General features: G+C 35.6%; 2 protein-coding genes across 5 annotated transcripts in view; one reads left to right on the top strand and one right to left on the bottom strand.

Annotated features, from left to right (window-relative positions):
- Positions 1–22,920, top strand: part of ACAD11 (acyl-CoA dehydrogenase family member 11) — a 91,516-nt gene that overhangs the window by 30,427 nt on the left and 38,169 nt on the right. For all 4 annotated transcript variants that reach the window (XM_042903041.1, XM_042903038.1, XM_042903039.1 and 1 more), the window contains exons 8-13: positions 691–797; positions 2,026–2,152; positions 8,812–8,889; positions 9,641–9,779; positions 14,786–14,893; positions 16,274–16,372. In XM_042903041.1, the coding sequence (XP_042758975.1) occupies positions 691–797; positions 2,026–2,152; positions 8,812–8,889; positions 9,641–9,779; positions 14,786–14,893; positions 16,274–16,372 (658 nt within the window). The remainder of the gene's footprint in view (positions 1–690; positions 798–2,025; positions 2,153–8,811; positions 8,890–9,640; positions 9,780–14,785; positions 14,894–16,273; positions 16,373–22,920) is intronic.
- On the bottom strand, positions 16,853–22,094 carry ACKR4 (atypical chemokine receptor 4). The gene is made up of 2 exons (XM_042903048.1): positions 21,822–22,094; positions 16,853–18,627 (listed from the first exon to the last, which is right to left on the bottom strand). Exon 2 carries the CDS (start codon positions 18,616–18,618, stop codon positions 17,566–17,568), a length of 1,053 nt encoding a protein of 350 aa, XP_042758982.1. The 5' UTR covers positions 18,619–18,627; positions 21,822–22,094; the 3' UTR covers positions 16,853–17,565.

Raw genomic sequence — 22,920 nt, forward strand, 5'->3', positions numbered from 1 at the left:
GAGTTCAAACCCCATGTTGAGCTCTGCATTGACAGCAGAGCCTGCTTGGGATTCATATTCTCTCTCTCTCTCTCTCTCTCTCTCTCTCTCTCTCTCTCTCTCTCTCTCTCTGCCTCTCCCCTGCATGTGTGCTCTGTCTCTCTCTCTCTAAAAATAAATGAACTTTAAAAAAAAAGAACATGGAGAAGAAAGAAAAACTAATTAGAATTCAACTAACACTGGTCAAGGAGACAGTTAACTAATTTAGGAGTCAAAAAAAAATGAGGGAAAATTTTCGTAGAGATCATGTCATTGCCTTCTCTTTAGTTTTATAGTTGTTTTGTTTGTTTGTTTTTTACTTTATTTTTGTGTCTGTAGATTTTCTTCCAGTATGAAGGGAAAATAGTGATCTTTAGAGGTGATATAATTTGCCAATTTGGTATCTTTGTTAGCTTCTGAACTCATTTTCAAGTTTGATTTGATTTCCAGTTATAATTCTGTTAGGATAAGAGTGTGTCAACCAAATTATGCGTGTATAACTCTTTAAGAAGGTGTAATTATCCTTGCATGTAAATAAGTAGAATTGGTGATCTGATTTACATCTTGATACCTTGTGAGTTTAGGGACTCATAGCTGGGAAACTGGAAAGACTAGATAGCTGAAGAACAGTTTTCAATGAATCCTAATTGCTCTATGTTAATTTATTTATAGGGAGTATATCGTAGATATCTTCAGGGAAATAATGCATCTGAGAATAGCTTTCTGTTTGCCAAGATTGTGCAACCTCTGGCAGAAACTGGATTACAACTCTCAAAACGGTAAGCAAAATGAATTCCTTGGATACCTCAAATTAGAGCCTTTATTAGATATATGAAGGTTGTAAACTTTGGGATAGGGACTGTTTTTATTGATTACACCGGGATTGCTGCTGCCAATCACAGTAGTTTTTTGGTAACTCTCTTATATGCCTGAAAATCAAAAGACTTCAAATATAAAAAAAAATTATAATCCATATTCATGATTAAAAGTAATTTTTTTTGCCAACTTGAGTCTATAAACTTTTAAAGACATAGATAAACTCTCAAATGTTTCGATTCAACGAACGTAACATAAGTTACTTACATATACCTATTTAAAATTACATATTACAGGGACGCCTGGGTGGCTCAGTTGTTTGAGCATCCGACTCTTGATTTTGGTTCAGGTCATGATCCCAGGGTCGTGGGATTGAGCTCCGTGTGGGGCTCTACACTGTGTGTGAAGCCTGCTTAGGATTCTCCCCAGCCCCTCTCCCCCACTCACACACTGTCTCTGAAAAATAAAATAAAGTAACATAAAAGATGATTTATTAACTTTAGCAGTATTGCTCTTTTCTATCATATTTCATGAAACTTTATTCAATCACTTCATAAGTGTCTCTGAAATCCATATCTCCATCAGTGGAGCACTTTTCAAGGCATCTAATTCACTTGCCAACCACACACTCCCATCTAAGTGCTGTGATCTATAGCACTTACTGAGTGCGTGGATGATGGTGTCCCTGGAAATACTGTCCAAGCCGTAAGTTCCCGTGGCATAACATTAGGACAGTTATGTCTTACAATTCATTTATAGATGGATATTTGTGTTCTCCTCAACATAATAGCTGACTGTGTTGCTCTTCATAAAGATCTTTAAAGTTCTTGTTTATAATGACAGCCAACAGTTGTACTTGTGAGGAATATACTAAGAATAATTACTAAATCTATTCAATTTCTTCACTTGCTTTTTTTAGAGATTGTGATAAGTGGCTTTAATAAAGATTCAAAACTACCACTGATTAAGGTCAGGCCAGGCTTATGTTTTACCAAGTAGTGCTTTCAGCATTAGCGTTTAATGTTCAAAGTAAAGGGATTCTGCATTCATTCCGTAATATGAAAAACTTAAGAAATTAGAAATATGGCTACTCCTGAGGTATATTTTGGGGGAGTTGGGGAAGTCTTCACATTATATTCAGAAGTACAGAATAATGATTTTGGACACCTTTATTACTTTTTTTTAATAAAGGACTTTTGGTACTACGCCACCACAGATTGATACTTCCCAGCAGTTTTTTGTACAGAGTAAGACAGGCCAGGAAGTTCTTATTAGGATGAAGCATTTCATGAAACAACACATCCTTCCAGCTGAAAAAGTAAGTACCATCCAAACAAATAGAATGTATTTGTGCTCAAGGACTGTTGATGAATGACGTCTGTTATCTCTGTTTCTAGGAGTACCATGGTATCCTATCCTATCCTTACCTCATTCCACTCTTCCCCTTAGCACTGAGCTACTGCAGAAGCTGATAAGTTTCTAAAATATGTCAAGGGAATGCTACAGATAAATGATTGGAATTAAAATTCAGTCAAAGGGAATTAACTGTTGTAAAGTTGAGATCCTAAATATATTAGAGTAAAGCATTACTTTAGGGCCTTTGCCTAAGGCTTTTTTTTTTTTCTTTATAGACTCCTTTGAGAATTAAGAAAACTGCAGAGTAAATAAGGTGGACATAACCAGAAAATTTTGCATATCATTTCAACCTATTCACAGATATACTACCTCTCTCCCCATAAGTTACTATTTTAAGGTGTTAAGTAAATAACCATAAGTTCACTGAGGATAGAGAAGTAACATGGTACATTCAGCCATTTAGTTAACATGTAAGTATCAGGTACCCTAATAATGGGTTAGGCATCTGGAGAACTATTGAAAGAAAAAGAAAGAACAAGACAGAGCTAATGCTTCCACAGAGCTTACACTTTAGCACAAAAGAAAGACATTAAATAAGGAAGATAAATGCTGTGAAGAAAAGATAAAAGCTATTATGAATAATACATAAGGCGGGTGGGGCCAGGTATGTGTTTGAGTTGAACACTGGTGTAGAAATTATAATGGTTTGATTCTAGTCCATTTCTTCTACAAGTTAGATGGTCATGGGCAAATAACTTTAATTCTCGGTGCCTCAGTCTTTTCATCTGTGATGTGAATAGATATGAGTAGATATACAATAAATTCTCATTTTAATTTTCCATGATTCTGAGAAGTCTAGAGCTGGACTGACAAAATCAAATAGGAAACTGAAAAAGCCCAAAATTCTTTCAATAAAAATATAGAGTCGATATGTGTTTATAAGGCAGTTACTATTGTTGCTTAAATTACATAAATATTGTTGCTTGAATTACATTGTTAGTAAAGATCTGGCATGAGATTAATTTTGCTGACCAAGCAGGGTATAGTTTTTATTTTTTGTCTTTTGTTTTTTAAGGAAAATACTACTTAAATATGAGGAAGTTCTTTCTAAAATAGTCACCTCTTACATGTGTTCAGTGATTAAGATATCACTTTGGAAACTTTATGAACTAATTAGTACATATACAATCTTGAGTTTTAAAATTCTGAACTTTTGGGTGTTAAAAAGGAAATGCAACACTTTTGGTTCAAAATGGCAGTCTGAATTCAGCATTTATCTCCTTTCCCTCAAATAAAATCCCATTAACAATAAAGAAATTTGTTTAAAGAAATAGCATAAGTTGCTAAAAGCACAAAAACAGAAATGGGACACATCAGAGGACTAAAGGTTTTGAAAAGAGAATGGAAATTGGATTTGGAAAGCAGAATGGATCATACCAAAGAATAACCTTTAACAGAAAAAGCCACATCTTAAAATCATTTTGAAATAAGAGAAGGCTGTAGCACAGGTGGTAACTTTTTTCATTCTTTTTTTTTTTAATTTTTAATGGAGTCTCCTGTGATTGGCTGGTATGGAGAGCAAGAGTGAGAAGGAAAAGAGAAATCAGGTTGTTTGACTAATTAACCTGCAAGTGGCCCGTGGGGTTAGGTCTCTAACACTCCTGAATAGTAGTGGCATTTGCTTCAAATGAAAGGCTGTAAGAGTACTTTAAAAAAGTAAATGATCAGCTTAAACTTATCATGGTGATCATTTCATAATGTGTATAAATGTCAAATCACTATGTTGTACCTCAAAAGCTAATGTAATACTGCGTGCTAACTATACTCCAATTTAAAAAAAGACAAAACAAAAAACAAAATGAGGAAATTGAGGCCAGAGAAATTCAGCAAGTTGCCTAAATCAAAGAGAGAAGGAAGCCAATGTGGGACAGTGTGGAAAACCTGGCTCTTAGAGTTAGAGCATGGGTTCTGATTCAGACTTTGCCTAAATTCTACCTTCAGCAAAAAACTTACTTCAAACATTTGACAAACACTGAGCACCTCTGTATGCTGGTCACTATGCCAGATGGTGGGGACATGGTGATATTAAATCTTATTAAGGATGACAATATTAAACAGAGTTGATATCTTCACAGTCAAATGCAAGAGGAAGACAAACAGTGAATCAACAGTAACAACACTAGTTAATATGCATTAAGAACTTACTCCTCTGCCAGTTACTGTACCAACAACTCATGTACATGTACACTGACTCATGTAATGCTTGCTGAGGGGGTACAATTATTACTCTGGCTTGAAAATGAGTCAGAGAACATTTAAGCTATGAGTAATACATTTAGAACTCGAAAGAAAGAAAAAAGAAAGAAAGGGGGGAAGGGAGGAATGAAGGAAGGTAAAGAAAGGGATGGAGGGAGGAAGGAAAAGGAGGGAAGGAGGAAGGAAGAAAGAGAAAGGACAAACTGAAAAGAAAGACAAGAAAGAAAGAAAGAAAGAAAGAAAGAAAGAAAGAAAGAAAGAGAAAAAGAAGAAAGAAAAACTAAAAAGAAAGAAAGAAAGGAAGGAAATGAAAAAGACAATAACAGCAACAACAAATTATCCGTTTCAAAGAAGCCAGGGCTTCAACATGAGGGTTAGTCCTCTAGAGTCCTCCATTTTTGGCTTTTTTTCTTTCTTTTTTTAGTGGGGGTATGGTGTAGACCCCCAGCTTGCCTGTCAGTTTGCCTGATTCCTATCTACTCACCCTAAAATGAAGCATATTTGTTGACATGCTTGTGCTTGGAACCAGCTGATTATTCGAAAGAGAGGCCACAATTGGCAGAAGAAACCAAGTAGCCTTGCTCTTTCATTTATAGATGTGAATGGGAATCAAAGGAAGCATGCAGCACAGAAAAGAAGTATCACAAATTGGCTTGTGATACATCTGCTGAACTTAATAGCATACAGCTATGAAAATATTTACAAAGAATTTTCAATGTAAAAGAAAATGCCTTCTTATAAGTAAAAAGCAGTCTATAGCTTTAAAGGGAAGATTGTCAATATTTTATGTGGCAAGGAAAGCAACAATCATTTTTTCGTTGCAGATTGTTCAGATCTAGAATACATCCACACATAATAACGTGAACTTTTTCTTCCATTAAAAATCTTAAACTGGGATGCCTGGTTGGCACAGTCAGTGGAGCATGTGACTCTTGATTTCAGAGTTGTGGGTTTGAGTCCCATGTTGGGTGTAGAGATTACTTGAAAATAAAATCTTTGAAAAAAAATCTTAAACCGACATCTGTAAAAATGTTTTATCCTGTAGAATGATTCTGAACAATACTAATCCCTGTCTGTGAACATCGACATTTGAAATATCTGGAGAAAAGTAATTAGCTTTCTCAAAATGGGAGGGGGAAAAGTCTATAAAATTCTATCCAATATTATTATAACTAAGTTTGTAAAAATTAAAAATCATGTCTAGAAAAAAAATGTCTAGAAAGCAAGATTATGTCACATAATGCACCAGTTTTTTAGCAATACACATCTTTAGTAAGACTCTTAATGAATTTTTCATAATACTTTTACATATTTTTCCAAATTTTTATAATGGGAAAAAAATAAGCTTCATTTAAACTATTCAAATGACCATGGAAATTCCTTGGATATCTTAAAGTGAGAACATAAGAACCCATTACTTATGAAAATGTTAAAAGGCAGTTCTTCCTATTTAAAATGGATAAGGAGACCTAAAAAATAGCATGTAAAACAGGAACTAGCAACATGTTCTTGAGAACACACTTTTAACGTAATGATAACATTAGCCATATTTTCCTACTCAATGTAATAATGTACTGGCAAAGAACTATTGTTGCTTCTTTCTAATAGACTTAAGTTTAAAGTGAAAAACATATTATATGGCAAAATTATTTGTAGGCTCAGATTTAAGATTCTGAACCAACATACTTCAAAGCCGCATCTCAATCAGTGAATGAGGAAGTTAGATGTTAAAGGCGTTATTCGGGGAGAACTGATCAGGCACCAAACTTATTTTCTGCTTCCTTCTGTTTTTCATACTCTAAGAACTAAAGAGAACTTCATTCTGATGAGATATTTTAATTCTGACTCCTGCCATACCACAAATAGATTTTGCAGATCTCTTGAATGGATAGACTTTAGGAATTTTTAAATCACACAAGTTTTTAAATAATTATATAAACATTGGCATATTTTAACTTCTCAGAACTGTAGTATCATAAACTGTAGTATCATAACTTCTCACAAACTGTAGTCAGAGATGAGGAATTTGTAAATGTATTGCATAATATATTTCTTATCAAACACAGTAACATTGACTATTTCCACGGCAATACGAGGGATGGAAATAATAAACAACCCTAAACAGGAAATCTCCAATTTAACTGACTTCCTGACACAAATGACAAATGCTGTTTATCCTATTGGCTTTGAAAGAGCTGTCCTTTGTCTTCTTGAAGTTTTCACTAAATACATCAGTACCCTGGACTGCCATGCTTTAATAAAAAGAACATTTCTGAATATTGTATGACTGTAAAGTGATAGAACAATTTTAGAAAATGATTTTGTAATGTGGACTTGTGACAATATTCATAGCCTTTAATCTAGTAATTGTACTAGCCTAAGTGTAAAAAAAATAAGTACAGAGATGAATAATAGCAAATATTGGAGAATGCCATCATAGACCGTATTTTAGTTCATCTTGATTCTTTTAGTTGCACAAATTAGAGATTATTGTTACTGTTTTATGTAGCTAGTTTTTTAAAACTTTTTTAAAGTTTACTTATTTATTTTGAGAGAGACAGAGACAGCATGAGTCGGGGAGGGGCAGAGGGAGAGGGAGAGAGAATCCCAGGCAGGATCTGCAGCACCATCAGCACAGAGCCTGATGTGGGCTCGAACCCATGAAACTGCGAGACCATGACCTGAGCCAAGACCAAGAGTAGGACACTTAACCAACTGAGCCACGCAGGTGCCCCATACATAGCTAGCTTTTAATTTAGATTTACCCATATATTTATCACTTTATTTACTGTTTCTTCTTGCAACTCAGATGTTTCTTTAGCAATCAACTTTCTTTAATGAGAATCTGCTAGTAACCTTTTATTTGATAGTTCTTTTTCTTTTTTTTTTTTTTTTTTTTTTGCTCAGGAGAGGGAACTAATGGTTCAGATTCCTTGTCTCTCTCTCTGTTTCTTTATTTCTAATGCCTTTATTTTGTCCTAATTCTTGAAAGATTGTTTTATTGGATATAGAATTCTAGGTTGACAGTTACTTTCTCTCAGCAAATGAAGGCCTTGTCCCACTGATTTCTGGCTTCATTTGTTGCTCTGGGAAGTCAGTTCTCAGTCTTACTTGTTTATCAGTGATCTGTCCTCCCCTCCTCTTTCTCCTGTTAAGAGCTTTTATTTTTCTTTGGTGTTGTATAGTTTGTGCTTTGGCTTTACTTTGTTTTCTGAATTTGAAGATTGGTATCTTTCATCAGTTCTAAAAACTCAGAAGTAAATGTTTCCAGTATCCCCTCTTGTTATACTCTTGATCTTGGGCCCTAGTTAGACTGATGTGAGAACATTTCTCTATTTCCATCATATCTGTTACTCATTCATATTTTCCTTCTATTGAATTTCTGTGCCTCATTCATAGAAAGGAGTAATTTCTTCATGCTTTTTCTTCCAAATTATTTTTTTTCTGCTATATCTAATCTACTTTTCAACCATCCATAGAACAGTGGTTCTCTCAAAAGTTGGAGAGTGTCAGAATTGCCAAAGCTAGTAAAGAATACAGAAGCCCTAGGCTCATTGAAGTAAAAGGCTCATGGATTCTTGTCTTTTCACCAAGTGCCCCGAGTGATTCTGATACCAATGGTGTTTGAGAACAACTGCCATTGAATTTTTAACTACCATGGTTTTTCTTTTCCCAAGTTGCATTTGGTTCTTTTCTTTTCTTTTTTTTTTTTTTTTTTTTTTTTTTTTGGTTCTTTTTCAAATTTGGCTTATTCTGATAACCCTTGTCATACTTTTAATTCCTTCCTTTATTCCTGAAATCTATTGGACACAAATACTTTATATTCTGTATCTGATCATTAGTTTGTAGTCTTTGGGGAGTGTGAGTCTGTTAAACTATTGGTTTTGCTAATTTTTGCTAATGGTGGCTTGAAACAAGTACTTTAGCAACACTTGAAAACTCGGGCTTCTTTATTTCTGACCTTTGAGAAATTTCCTTATTTTTCTTCTGACACAGCTATTCATTACTACATGTATTTTTAAAATTATTTTAAATATTTTCTCTGGCATTTTTAGTTGTTCTTCTTTAAGAGGGGTTCTTATGACCATCCAGTGTGCTGTGTTGCTAAAATTGGAACATTCAAATCTTAGTACAAGATTTTGTAAGGCTGTCATCTAATATTGAGGCAGCATAATTTTGTGAGCAGCAAACCTCTAGAATTTTTTATACTCCTATACTGGCTTCAGAAAGAAATATTACTGATCAAATAGCAGCTTTAAAAACCTCTTCATCTAAATATGTTTACTTTGGATATTAGCAGCTTATGGCATTATTTACTTTGTATTAACTTTAGCTAATGAACTTTTTTCTTGTTATTACTTTAAGGAGGTAATTGAGTTCTATGTTCAAAATGAAAATTCAGTGGACAGATGGAAAAAACCTTTAGTGATTGATAAACTCAAGGTAAGAAAATAAGAAAACCTTTAATAATGGAAAATTTATATACAGGTTTTTGGTTTTTTTTTTAATGCAGGTGTTTTTTGTTTGTTTTTTGAGACCTCAGTTTGTTATATGCTGTTGTTCTGTATGTAGTGAATAAATACATCAATAACTTTTTAAAAAGAAAATATAGAATATGTAGTATGCAAATTAGGCTACATAGTGTTTTGTGTATGGTATGTGATGAAGACAGAGACAGCCTCTTAGAGCTGCTCAAAGAAAAAATATGGTCAACACCACTCACTACCATCTGTCACTCAATTGAGACAGAAGTCAAGCAAGACATTTTCCCACCTGGGCTCAATCTAAATTTGATGTTTTTAAATCTTAACCATCACACACATAAGCAACTGAACTGTGCAAAATAGTATGTGTGGCATAATTATGCTCAAATGTGGGAGATTCTGTAAGAATTCTGTAAGACTCTGTAATCATAATTCTGTGATTCAGTAAGGAGTACCCAAGAAAGCAAATTTAGTTTTTCAGCCAAATCTAGGGAAACTTGGAGGAAAAGGCATTTCTTTAATGCCTTTTGATTGTTGTTTTATAATGAATTAATAACTATTTGGTTTCACACACTGTAGGATAAATGAAATGAATAATTTCATAAGTGTTTTTAAATTGCAAAAAGTATAAATAACAATATCTTTTAAAAATAAACTATTTTAGTTCATGGTAAATTATGATCACACTGGCGTATTCATCACCTTGACAGGAAATGGCCAAAGCAGAAGGCCTCTGGAACTTGTTTTTGCCAGCTGTAAGCGGTCTCAGCCAGGTGGACTATGCCTTGATTGCTGAAGAAACAGGAAAATGCTTTTTTGCTCCAGACGTCTTTAACTGCCAAGCACCAGGTTACTACATTATTTAAAAACGAAACTTTCTCAGATATTTTGAGGAGTGTTTGAAATTTGTCTATTTTATGACAGGAAGTTTTTCTACACAAAATCATGGATTTATAAACTTGTCTGTAGTTTTACTTTTCACTTACTTTGATTTAAATATTAAAAAATGGATCCAGTGTCCTCATTGGATTATTCCTTGGTTAAACATCATTGCATTAAGAGTATTAGTGAATAGAGATCACCACCAAAGGGATTGCAGTATAAGGATTGCAGTTTCATGATTGGGTATTGGATATTTCTATGGCTAGTTGGAATGGCTAGAGAGTTCTAACTCTTTTGGTTAGCCTGTCTCTCCATCTATTCACTAATTATTTAGTGTTCTAGATCCTTGGGATATATCAAGGAAAAAAATACACAAAAATTCCTGCCCTCATGGAGCTGATATCCTAATGGAGGGAAACAAATAAATAATAAATATAGGGGCACTTGGTGGCTCAGTCAGTTAGGCATCCAACTCTTGATTTTGGTTCAGGTCATGGTCTCACGGTTTATGGGATCGAGCCCTGTCAGGGTCTGAGCTGACAGTGTGGAGCCTGCTTGGGATTCTCTCTCTCCTTTCTTTTTGCCCCTCCCCTGCACTCTCTGTCTCTCTCAAAATAAATAAATAAACATTAAAAAAATAATAATAATAGGGGCACCTGGGTGTCTCAGTCAGTTAAGCATCTGACTTCAGCCTAGGTCATGATCTCACAGTTTCTGAGTTTGAGCCCCACATTGGGCTCTGTGCTAACAGCTTGAGCCTGGAGCCTGCTTCAGATTCTGTGTCTCTCTCTCTCTCTGCCCCTCCCCCACTTGCACTCTGTGTGTGTGTGTGTGTGTGTGTGTGTGTGTGTGTGTGTGTCAAAAATAAATAAACATTAAAAATAAATAATATAATAAGTAAATTATGTAGTAAGTTTGAAGATGAAAAGTGCTTTGGGAATAAAAAACTTAGGGTAGGGGGGAGTGCTGGAATGCTAGGGAACAAGAAATGCAAATTACAATTTAACATGGAATGGTCAGGATCAGCCTTACTGAGAAAATGACATTCGATAAAGACTTAAAGAAGATGAGAGAGTTAGCCATGCTGATATCTGGGAGAAGAATTTTCATAGCAGAGGAAACAGAAAATGCAAAGACCCTAAGACAAGAGTGTGATTGGTGTATAGCCAAGGAGGCCAGCGTAGTAGGGAGACTAGTAAGAGAAGATAGCAGAGAGGAAAGGGCATTATAGGGTAGGTAATGGCTTCTACCTTCTGTGAAACGGGAAGCCATGGGAGATTTGAGCAGAAGAGTGACAAGATTAACTTCAGCTTTAAAAGAATCACTTTGACTACTATGTTGAGAATTAACAAAACGAGGGAAGGAAGGAAGCAGGGAGTCTCTTGTAATAATCCTAGTTAGAGATGATGGGGATTTGTTTGTTCTGGTATCAGTGGAATAGAAGTGGAAAGATTCTAAATATATTTTTTTTTTTTTAATTTTTTTTTTCAACGTTTTTTTTAATTTATTTTTGGGACAGAGAGAGACAGAGCATGAACGGGGGAGGGGCAGAGAGAGAGGGAGACACAGAATCGGAAACAGGCTCCAGGCTCCGAGCCATCAGCCCAGAGCCTGACGCGGGGCTCGAACTCACGGACCGTGAGATCGTGACCTGGCTGAAGTCGGACACTTAACCGACTGCGCCACCCAGGCGCCCCATCTAAATATATTTTGAAGGAAGAGCAAAGAGGATTTCCTGATTGGATATGAGGGAGTCAAGGATGCCTCCAAAGGATGCCATTAAAAATTGGAAGGATAAGGAAAGAAGGCCAATTTTTCTTTAAAAAGGTAATATGGAAGGTATAAACCTAGAATGTAGTCTGTAGAAGATGTTTTCAAACCTGAATTTGCCAAAGACCTGGCTAAGGAACTTAAAAAACAAATTCGCAGGCTCCATTCCTGAAGATTTGATTCAGTAGGTCTAGGGTAGACCCTGTAAATGTCTTTTGTTTTTTCCCCCCAAGTTACTTTAGTTATTCTGTTGCTACTAGTCAAGGAATAACATTTTATTTGTTGTAGAAGGATGATGGTATGATATCCTATGTTGTCACTGCACAAGTTAGACCTTGATATTGCCTATTGTGCTTATTGTATGGCTCTAGTGCTAAAGCTCTCTCAAAAAGGGTTAATGAAGGATGGAACTGCCAAAAAGAAGAATGTTGGATGTCTGAGAGAAAACACAATATGGTTGCATAGCACAGTGTTTGCACCCTGGACTTTAACTCTCATTTATTTCCAACTATTAAGATAGTTCATGGACTTCTGATGATGGTTGAACTTATCCCTGACGTGGTAAGTGGAAGGAAATCCTCTTCAAAACACCAGTTTATCAAATTACTGCTGTACTATATTTTAATCTAATAATGAGGCTATTGTAAAAATCAAGAAATCTATCCTAGAATTTCTAAAGATTTCATCTCATTTGTGTGAAGCTATTATGTTATGCTACAAAGGGGGCATAATTTCATGGAAGGATTACTGGTAGTCTTTTATTTAGAACTTTTTTTTTTATTGCTACTCATAGTAAGAAATTGTGACCCAGTATGTAGCCTATGTAGTTTTATGTGTATATTTGTGGATGGATTGTACAAGGCAGGGGGCAGGGGGCGGGGGGACTGAAAAAGAGTTTCGTGAAATAATAGTTTCCCTTATTGCATGCAACATATTCAGATATTTTCCACTGAGTCTAATCTAATGTATTCTATTCTGATCTATTTCATTTTTTAAAGAATGTTAGCCATATTCCATTAAATTTATTTCATGACCTACTAATGGGTCATAATATGAAAAATAATGCCACAGAAGTCTTCCTCTGTAGACACTGCTCTGCCACTATTTCTTCATTTGACCCGTGAACTCACTTTTCACTGGAAGGCCTTTTTTCTAGCATTAAAATTTCTAGTATTAAAGTTTCATGAGTCTATTAGTTGTATTATCTAAATGACATCACCGTTCTGCTGAAATTTTTAAATTGGCCAGGAAAATACATTTTCTTTGACCAAAGTTTGATCAGCTACTCTCCTTAGCAAACAAAGATGTGTAAAACTGTAAGTAGAACACTAGGCGTTTACTCTTTGTGGTGGAGCTATCTTCATGAAGCCCTTGGGGACTGGGTTTTGGAGCATTTCCAGAGCAGATGAAGAAGGGAATGTAACTGATGTCAATTAAATACTTTGGGAGTTTTCTTAAGCATAAAAGGTGAATTTCTACTCAAGCTCAAATAGTTCTAAAACCTTATGGGAACCATATGTAGCTTCCCAATTTGTCTTTTGTTTTTTTGCCCTTCATTAAGTCATACAGTATTATATATTGGGATATTGAAAATAGGAATTTTTTAGAAATGTTTATTGATTTATTTTGAGATAGAAAGAGCACCAGCGGGGGAGGTGCAGAGAGAGGGAAAGAGAGAGAATCCCAAGCAGGTTCTGTGCCATCAGTGCAGAGCCCCACATGGAGCTTGAACTCACAAACTATGAGATCATGACCCGAGCCGAAATCAAGAGTTGGACGATTAACCGACTGAGCACCCCAGGTGCCCCTGAAAATAGCAATTTTTAATTCTAAAGCTCTTACTAGAAAATTTGGGGGCCTTGGGGCTGATTTGGGGGCTGGTGATTTTTTTGTAGAAATAATTTACCTAGGCTTTTTCCCATCCTGTAAAATATAACTTTGTTTTGCCAGCTTCTCAGAATAAACTGATAATTTTTGGAAAGATCTAATTCAGTATTTACTTCATTGGAACTATAACAAGAAACAATTTAAAATAAGCAAAGAAAATGATGAGTTTCATTAATTATAACTGAGGACTCATTTTTTTCCCTCATTCAAAAAGCTTTTAAGCTTTAACAAATTTTAAGAATTTGTTCATCTATACGAATTTTGTGCATTTTAGTATAACTTTGGCTCTGTTAGTAGTGTCTAACCAGAGTGCAAACATATTTTAAGAGACTTAACATGGATTTAACTCAGTTTTCATAGGCATTTCAGTGACTATCCATAATGTCATTTTAAGAGGTGATATTGAAAAATGCTTCCTCAAAATTTTGAGTAATCAGTTTTCAAAGGAAGGGTTTCAGATAACATTTTTTGAAGTTTGATAGGAGTGAATATCAGAGGAAAGCCTCTAGAGCATTTTGCTCCATAGCAGACATGAAGTATTCTTTTTTTTATATGAGAATGATACTAGTGTGTCAGTCACTGAACAACACCCTCTGATGTGTTGGAAAGGGTCTTTGAAGTTATCTGCCGTCACTTTCTATCAGGGATTCTGTGTTTAGCATTCTCGAGATTCGACCTGGTATTTTCTAGATGGTAGGGGGCACACAGAAGTAAGAGCATTGGTAGAGGTAGAGACAATTGCTCTGTGAGTTCAGAGGAAGGAGATATTTCTGACTGGGTAATCAGAGATTCTTCACAATGCAAGTGGCTCAGAAGCAGGAATTTACTTAGGAATGATGGGTAGATTTGTACTTGAGAGAAGGCTTGGCACAAGCAAATGTATGAAAGTTAGAAAGCACAGTGTATGCTTGAGGAACAGGAGTCTCAGGGCTGGATTCTCAATAGAACATGTAATGATAATTGTTTTCCAGGAGCCATCACCCCTAGCAGAGCATATTTGCAAGAGAGCCGGGAAAGATTAAGCCAGTAAATTGTTTCCCTTAGTCCTAATTGAGTCAGACTTCATTAGAGCCATGCTTTATTGAGATGAAGCAAACAAGTGTGTGTAATTCACAAGTTGAATAAATGTGCACCAAATGCCATATACTTATAATAACTATGTCATATCTTCATTATAAATTATATTTACATTTTATGTTTCAAAATATTTTTGTTAGCAAATACTTAAAAGGTACATGTGTATATTGTCAACATAAGTTTGGATTTCGTATTGATAAATTTTTAAATGTAAAAGAAATGTTTTTTCTTATGTATAGACACAGGGAACATGGAGGTGCTCCACCTATATGGAAGTGAAAAGCAGAAGCAGCAGTGGCTTGAGCCTCTTCTTCAAGGAAACATTACGTCCTGCTTCTGTATGACAGGTAAAAGCAAATCACGGTTCTCCCCTTGTGCAGTGAGTTATCCTGGATAACTATTAGCTATTATGGATGAGCTAAAGAAAGGAGGGAGGTGCCTCTGTGTTTCAGGCAAATTCACCCATGGCTAGAAATGTAAATATGATTGTTTTGAGTGCAGTTTCAAATATTGGCGTTTTTAAATGTGCAGAATAAAATTGCCCTCCCATTTGGGAGGCTACCACAGCTGATGTTTTCTGCCTGTCTACTTTAGCCATTTAGCGCAGGGTAAACCTAACTTCATAATCTTTTGACTAGCATTTCAAAAATTGTTATCTATGGATATTTAATATCTTTTTTGCCCTTATGATGAAATACTCATATTTGTGATAATTTTATGTTGATACAAAATATTTAACCCTGCCATAAACCTAGAAAAATAGAACATTCACCAATGCTAGTCACATTGTTCAAATTATGTTCATGTGGGGAAGTAAAATTAGGGGCATGTTAATGAAAATGGGTTTGGTACCATTTGTACATAGGAAACAGCAATAACGAATTCTTCAAAGGAAAAAGTCATTCTATAGTTGAGTTTAGAATTAAACTATATGTCATCTGGCCATAATTCTGGCCAGATTTTAAACTCTTCTATAATATTGCATATGTTTATAATAGCAAAACTGATCTTCATTTAAAATCAGTAAGAGGCATTTATTGAACACCTATAGTATGATGTGTTTTCTACAAAGCACTAGTTGGAGGTTACAGAGCAAGTACACCGCTCCGGCTAAAGGAACTGGGTTTCTAGTTTTAGAAATAGAATACACAAAATATCTGAAGGACCCATTTAAAAAAGCAGGATATTAACAAGTGCACATTACTATGATTGAGGGCTAGCCTTTACATTCTGAAATGCCATATAATAAAGCAGTTGTGTAAGGGTGTCCCATGAAAAACTTTCTGAAGACATTGTGTTGAGCATGCAGAATAAATTGGTGAGATGGAATTCTCAAGGCATAGTTAGAAATTGTCTAAAATAGTAAATTATATGGAAATCTGACTTGTAAGTATTTAGTATATTTTCACTGTGGGAAATAAAGAACAACATTTTAATCTAGTTTTGATGTTTGGAGAATGGATTCCATGAGTTATCTCAAATCATGTACCAGTGAGGGAGCCAAGAACACAATTCAGATTGCTGATCCCAGTGTTCGAAATTCATTCTTCCAATGTACACTTTTTGAATACCTGCTATGTGTAGGTTATGGGAGGACCAGGGTGGGATGGGGGGAAGGGAAGGAACATGCCCCTATCCTCAAAGAGTTCACATTTCCTTATTCAAAGTCTCTTTTGTAAGTAGATGATGTCTGCCTGCCCATAAATTCAACCTTTGCTTATTTATAGAGCCCGATGTAGCTTCAAGTGATGCCACAAATATTGAATGTAGCATCCAACAAGACGGAGATAGCTATGTAATTAATGGCAAGAAATGGTGGAGCAGTGGTGAGTATTCAGATCCATCCTTTGTGCCAGGTGCTGTGCTAGAATAATGTGATACATAGTTATTAGTTTTGTGATCATAGTTCCTTAAATTCTGCCTTTAAAAGCATATTGAAATTTAGAAATATTTGCTAAAAAGAAAAGTAATTTTAAAATAACATATCTTGATTAGGTGATATTTAAGAGCAGAAAACATGTCTTTTTTTCAGTTTTACAATTCACAATTTTTTAAGGTTTATGAGAGAAAATTCATATCCGCGCACACTATTTGTGATCATGGTAATTTCTATCAAAATTAAATTTTAATAGGGATATATTAAATGAAATATAACTTATAAATAATTGTATTTAAAGAGATAAGATGTACATGTTATTAGAAATCATTTATTGTGTCATGTTTCTTCATTGCTTAAAAATACAAGTGCTTAAGCAAAAAAATAAGAATCTATACATGAGAAAATGTATTCTTAACCCTCGGTAATAGACTCACATAAATGGATGAGCCCTTTAGGAAGTCATAAAATTGGAACCTGGATAAAAATGATTATCTAAAGATTTCTTCTAGAGTATACATGTAAATCTAATAAGATAACCAAGTTATTATTAAAGAAAGTTGACATCATGGAAGCAAATTATGTGTTCAGAAATCTAGCAGGGATAAAACGAAAAAGAAAAAGAAAAAAAATTTTACCACGGATGTATTAAAAGGGCCATTAAAGCTTTTTATGTATTTTTTTATTGTTAAATTGTTATTCTGTCTGGGGTCTTACGAAATCACAAACTATGAAATGGGAAAAAAGGATTAAATTTTGCTGTATAGTTATTCAAGTACTGAAATTATGCAGTGAAGTCATTCTTATATTAAAATTTAGATCATTTAAAATAATTATAAATGCTCCTTTATATAAGCCTCTGTATTAATCTGTTTCAGATGGCCTAATTTATAGCATAGTGTTTTTATTATTAATATCTGTTAATACTATTTTCCTATATTGTTAATGTTAAGTTCATGTTTTGTGCACTTGTGATTTCATTTCCTCTTCTTCCTGGCTGCTACATTCTCCCATCCTCCCCCACCTTTTGATTGTTATAAGTTGGCACCACAGTGTTTAACATTTAAGTTTCAGAATAAAGCAGATGTTTTCTCTGGGGAGAAGCATCATTCATGTGAATCGAAGCAAGAGACAGTTTTACATTTAAATGCTAAAAGTACTGGTTGGCTCTGTAGGATCTTCTGAGTCAAAAGGAATCTCGTCCACGTTTTGTCTTTGTCTTCTCCAGGACCCATATTTCTTGGCAACTTTCATGATGTAGTTTTTAAACGATGCTCCCATAAAAACATACAGGACTGGGTTGAGGCAGCTGTGAAAGAGTGCGATGCTCTCTGTGATTTGGATGGCAACATCCATGCGTTTGCTCATGTCACAGTCAGTGATCAGGGAGTAGATGATGTCTATGACTTGGCAGAACCTGACAATGTTATAAGGCAGCTGAGTGACAATGAAAACTATAACCACCGTGAGCAGAACTTTGAGGGGTCGAGATTTTTTAATGTTGGGCATCCTGATGAGTGTCCTTGCTGTGACAAAGTAGCATACTCCCATAATAAGAAAGGGTATTACAAATCCAATGCAGATTTCCAACATTTGAATTGATGCTTTCACTGATGTTCCTAGGTGATATGGAAAGATGGGAATGCACCTAGCCTTGTGATTTACTGTATAAAAAACCAGCTGTGGTATACTCAGCAAGATGGCAACCATCCAGACAAAGAAACAGATAAGCCAGCATGGTTTCCCCACTCCTGATTGACTTGGGGCTTTCGTTACTGCCCAATATCTGTCTATGCTGATACAAGCCAGAAACTGCATTCCAGAGACGAAATTGACAGTGTACAAGGCTGAAGTGACTTTGCACATGATTCTCCCTAAAACCCACCCATGAACTGCATTAACTGCCCAAAAAGGCAGAGTAAATAGAAGGAGTAAATCTGCCACTGCCAAATTCAGGATGTACACATCTGTTTTGGTTCTCTGTTTCTTGTAATAGGCATAAATCGCCACTACTATGGAATTGCCTGCAATTCCAATGATGAAAGCTATTGTGAAGAAGGCAGGCAGGAAGACTTTTGCAAATTTTCTGACTTCTTCTTTTATACAGATCACTTCATACTGACTATAGTCATGAGTGCCATTCACTTCATTTTCCTCATAATAGTAATCTGTTGACTGGTTGTGTTCCAAAGCCATGGCTCCAATCTAAATGTCAAAAGGAATACAGAATATTCATTTTAATATTGCTTAAAAGGAAACAATTTTTGATCTAGCATGTATTTGTTCTTTTACTCAAGAATAGATTATTGGGGCGCCTGGGTGGCTCTATCAGTTAGCATCCGACTCTTGATTTCGGCTCAAGTTATGATCTCACAGGCACAGGAGTCAGGCTCCATGCTGATTGTGGAAACTGCTTGCGATTCTCTCTGTCCCTCCCCACTTATGCATACACACATAAATACACTCAAAATAAATATGCATACACTCAAAAATAAATAAATATTAAAAACAACAACAAAAACTAGAGAATAGATTGTTTCCATAACATAGGTGAGACTGAATCTGCCACTCTTTGAAATTTGAAACCTTTTAATGGAAACCACTTAGGAATATATCCCCAAGGTTATTTTTTCATCCTTTGGTTTTACAAGTCTGTGTGTAAGAGCTAGGATTTAAACATGAAAGATAAAATTAATACCCTGAGGAATTTTCTTAGTCATTAAACCCTAAATGAAAGTAATGACTTTTATGTAAAAATAGTTGGGTTTTTTTTTTTAAGGTTTTACCTTTTTTAAGTAATCTCTACACCCAATATGGGGCTTGAACCCACAACCCCAAGATCAAGAGTCACATCCTCTACCAACTGAGCCAGTCAGGTACCCACAAAATAGTTTTTAACATATGAAAAATTAGATTTCAGCAAAAGGTATAACAATGTTATTATTTTTTACATATACAACTTTGTGATTCTTATGCAGTATATTGTCAGTAAATTAAATTGTTCATCTAAAATAAAATTATTTTCAGGGCGCCAGGTGGCTCAGTCAGTTGAGTGTCCGACTTCGGCTCAGGTCATGATCTCACCATTCATGGGTTTGAGCCCCACCTTGGGCTCTGAGCTGTCAGCACAGAGCTGCTTCGGAGTCTGCTTTGGATTCTGTGTCTCCCTCTCTCTCTGCCCCTCCCCCACTCACACTTTGTGTCTGTGTGTGTCTCTCTCTCTCAAAAATAAATAAACATTAAAAAAGACAGAACATTGTTCAAAAAATTAAACATCAAAAAAATAAAATATTTTTCTGGGGCGCCTGGCTGGCTCAGTCAGTTAAGCATCCAACTCTTGATTTCAGCTCAGGTTATGATACTACAGTTCGTGAGTTCGAGCCGTGTCAGGCTGTGCACTGACAGGCAGAGTCTGCTTGGGATTCTCTCTCTCTACCCCCCTTTTTCTCGACCCCTCCCCTGCTTATGTGCACACACATTTTCTCTGAATAATAAATTAAAAAAATTTTTTTTCTTACTGCCACCAGAGCTCTATCTCTAAAATGTCAATCTGTCACTCTTCTGCTTAGCTCTCCCCTAAAAGACACATTTCTTCACCTGAAAGATAGAATCCAAGCTCCTTAGCATTATGCCCAAGAGTCCCTCCCTAATGTGGTCCTACCCATGGTTCCTGCTACATTTCTCTACTATATGCCTTACGCTGTAGACAGTAATAGTACTCATTTGAAGCACTTTGCTGGCATACACCATGCTGCAGCACATATCTTCATCATTACTCATTCTGTTCCTTTATCTAATAGACTCTTTCCTGCTCTTCCCTTAAAGGGCCACTTCCTCCTCAGTTAACCTGGATCTCACCTTGCCAGAAGACTTTCCTGATCCAATAGCTATATCTACATACATACCTACATTCACTCTTAGAGAATGGACCCCATCCTATGGAAAAGATGGGTTTCCTAGACTACCTTTTCCCTCTGTACTTAAGTTCCCTAAGAGTGTGACTTATTGGGTTTATGTTTCTAATTAATACCTTGGAGAGTGCCTGGCACACACTAGGTGCTCAGTATATATTTGTTAAACTAAAGGTTTTACCAGCAGAGGTATAAAGCTATTACTCTAGAATGGATAGATGATGTGCCAGGAATCTTCTTGTCTCATCACTAGTTATTTTACTATATTGGTTATTAACACCCTATAGAAGTAAGATAAGCTTGCACAGAATTCACAAGTTTTTAAAAGTATATAAAAATTACTTTCGGTGTTTTTATTTTAGTGCTGAGTTTCGTTTTGCTCCTTCCTTACCCGTTCTGTTTCCCTTTGATTGCTTTTGCAGTTGGAAGAATCTCTAACATTCTTAGGGAATCATTAATGAAACTACTATTTTTAAAACAGTGTGCCAACTTGTAGGGGCACCTGGGTGGTTCAGTCGGCTGGGCGTCCGACTTCAGCTCAGGTCACGATCTCACGTTCCCTGAGTTCAAGCCCCGCGTGGGGCTCTGGGCTGATGGCTCAGAGCCTGGAGCCTGCTTCCGGTTCTGTGTCTCCCTCTCTCTCTGCCCCTCCCCCGTTCATGCTCTGTCTCTCTCTGTCTCAAAAATAAATAAACGTTAAAAAAAAAAAAATTAAAACAGTGTGCCAACTTGTACATTTTCAAAAGAATGTTCTTATTCTTACTAACCCTTTTTGGATAGTAAAGCAAAGAAGGCCCCCCAAGGAAATATGCCACATAGAAGAACTTTTTTCGTTATGTAAAAACCAGGTGCTAACAATCTAAAATGACTATTTTTATCCTTAAGGTTATTTGAAAAGTTACAATCTGGAAGACCATTCTGATCATCATTTTCTTATGTGTTAATTATTAACACAGTATGCACTTTGTTCTTTCTCATTCATCACAAATCTTGAACCTGGTGATAAGGAATAACATGCCCAAATAATACAAGACATTAAGGAAATATTTTTTAAATAAGAATCTTATTAAAAATATGAGTAAGTAAAACAAGGACTGGAAATTATTTGCAGACATGATCCTTCAGCAGATATATAGGAATACATTTTAGATGTCTTTATAATTATTACCAGAACAACAAAAAAGATAGCATTTATAAAACAAAGTAGAAAAAAAAGGTAGAGCAAAACTTATTTTCTCATTAACAAAGCTGTATAGGCAAGTAATGGTATTAAAATAATACCAGAAATAAAATATTTTCATCCTGCTATTTTCAGATTTAAGTTTTAAGATTAAAGTGTATAGCTGCTTTTAAATAGCTCTTTTTTGCACATATAAACGTTTAGACTTTTATGCATCAAGACTCCCTCTACATAGGTAAATATACAAAGTCTTTGGGCTTTAAAAAACAATCTTATCCAAGTTAGAATGAGAAAAAGAAAAAACCAACCTGTTTCAGTGGGCAGAGAGGAGCAGTCTTGAGTGAAGACTAAAATCAAATGACCTCTTTAACTCAAGCTACTTTTGTTTTCGTTTTACACCCCGCCTTTGTCTTGCATCCAAGAGGGCTTTCCTGAAATTTAACCTTGTGAGCACTTGATCTTTTACTTTTTGTATAACCATCCTGGAAGTCAAATCCAGGTTCTTAAGTGTCCTAAGATACAAACTTGAAAGAATTCCATCTTGTTTCGAAAACTACATAACTTTCAGAGTTTCCACTTAGATGAAGGGAACAAGAATGTGTCTGCAGCTGAGGAACCAATCGCCAAACTGAAAGAATTCACCCTGAGAGTCAAGGCAGCTAATGAGCGCTCATAGGTAGCATCTAGAGAAATAACTTGTAAAAGTTATTTTGTCTAGAAAAGAAAAATGACTTTACCTCAGAAAGTTATCTTTTTGAAGACTGAATTATTGCAGACTAAATTCTGAGTAACAACTAGGCATTTATAGAACTTAATATTTTTATGCCACGTCATTTAATATTTTACTTAAACTATTAAAGTACTCTTAGCTTTGCTATATTTCTTCTTTGTCCTTGACGCCAGAGTTAAGTCTTTCCCCATGACTTTAAATTCTCTTGCCTTCTTGTAACCTTCTTCTTCAAAGACCAGCATACAAACCTTCAAAATCCTTTTGTCTGGGGACATTGTTTTTCCCACGCTAACAAACAAATGAAAATTAGAGAAGAAATGCATGCAGATTAAGCCCTTGGGGGTCTATTTGAGCTTGACTTTCCTTACATTTGCATTAATAATTCCCTTTATTTCCTTTCTCCTGCAAGACTAGGTAGGCTCAGTCTCCACCTGCAGAAATCCTTTTAGAGGAATGTCAATTTTTCTGCAAGCAGTTGATCAAAGTCTCCTGTTAATTCACAGAAAAGAGGCTCTAAGTCACTGGGCCTTCATCTTCCTTCATCTTCCCACAGTATAAGTCTGAGAGTACTGCCAGTTTCTCCTTGTAATCCACCACTCTTGTAGAAAGTCATTTGCATGCAGCTAAACCAGCTCGGGGATGCGCGCGCGCACACACACACACGCACACACACGCAC

This window comes from Panthera leo, chromosome C2 (assembly GCF_018350215.1).
Source record: "Panthera leo isolate Ple1 chromosome C2, P.leo_Ple1_pat1.1, whole genome shotgun sequence".
NCBI lineage: Eukaryota > Metazoa > Chordata > Mammalia > Carnivora > Felidae > Panthera > Panthera leo.

What these genes read in the sequence shown, in the direction of transcription:
- ACKR4 (XM_042903048.1), bottom strand. Translation starts at nt 18,618, where the DNA reads ATGGCTTTGGAACACAACCAGTCAACAGATTACTATTATGAGGAAAAT.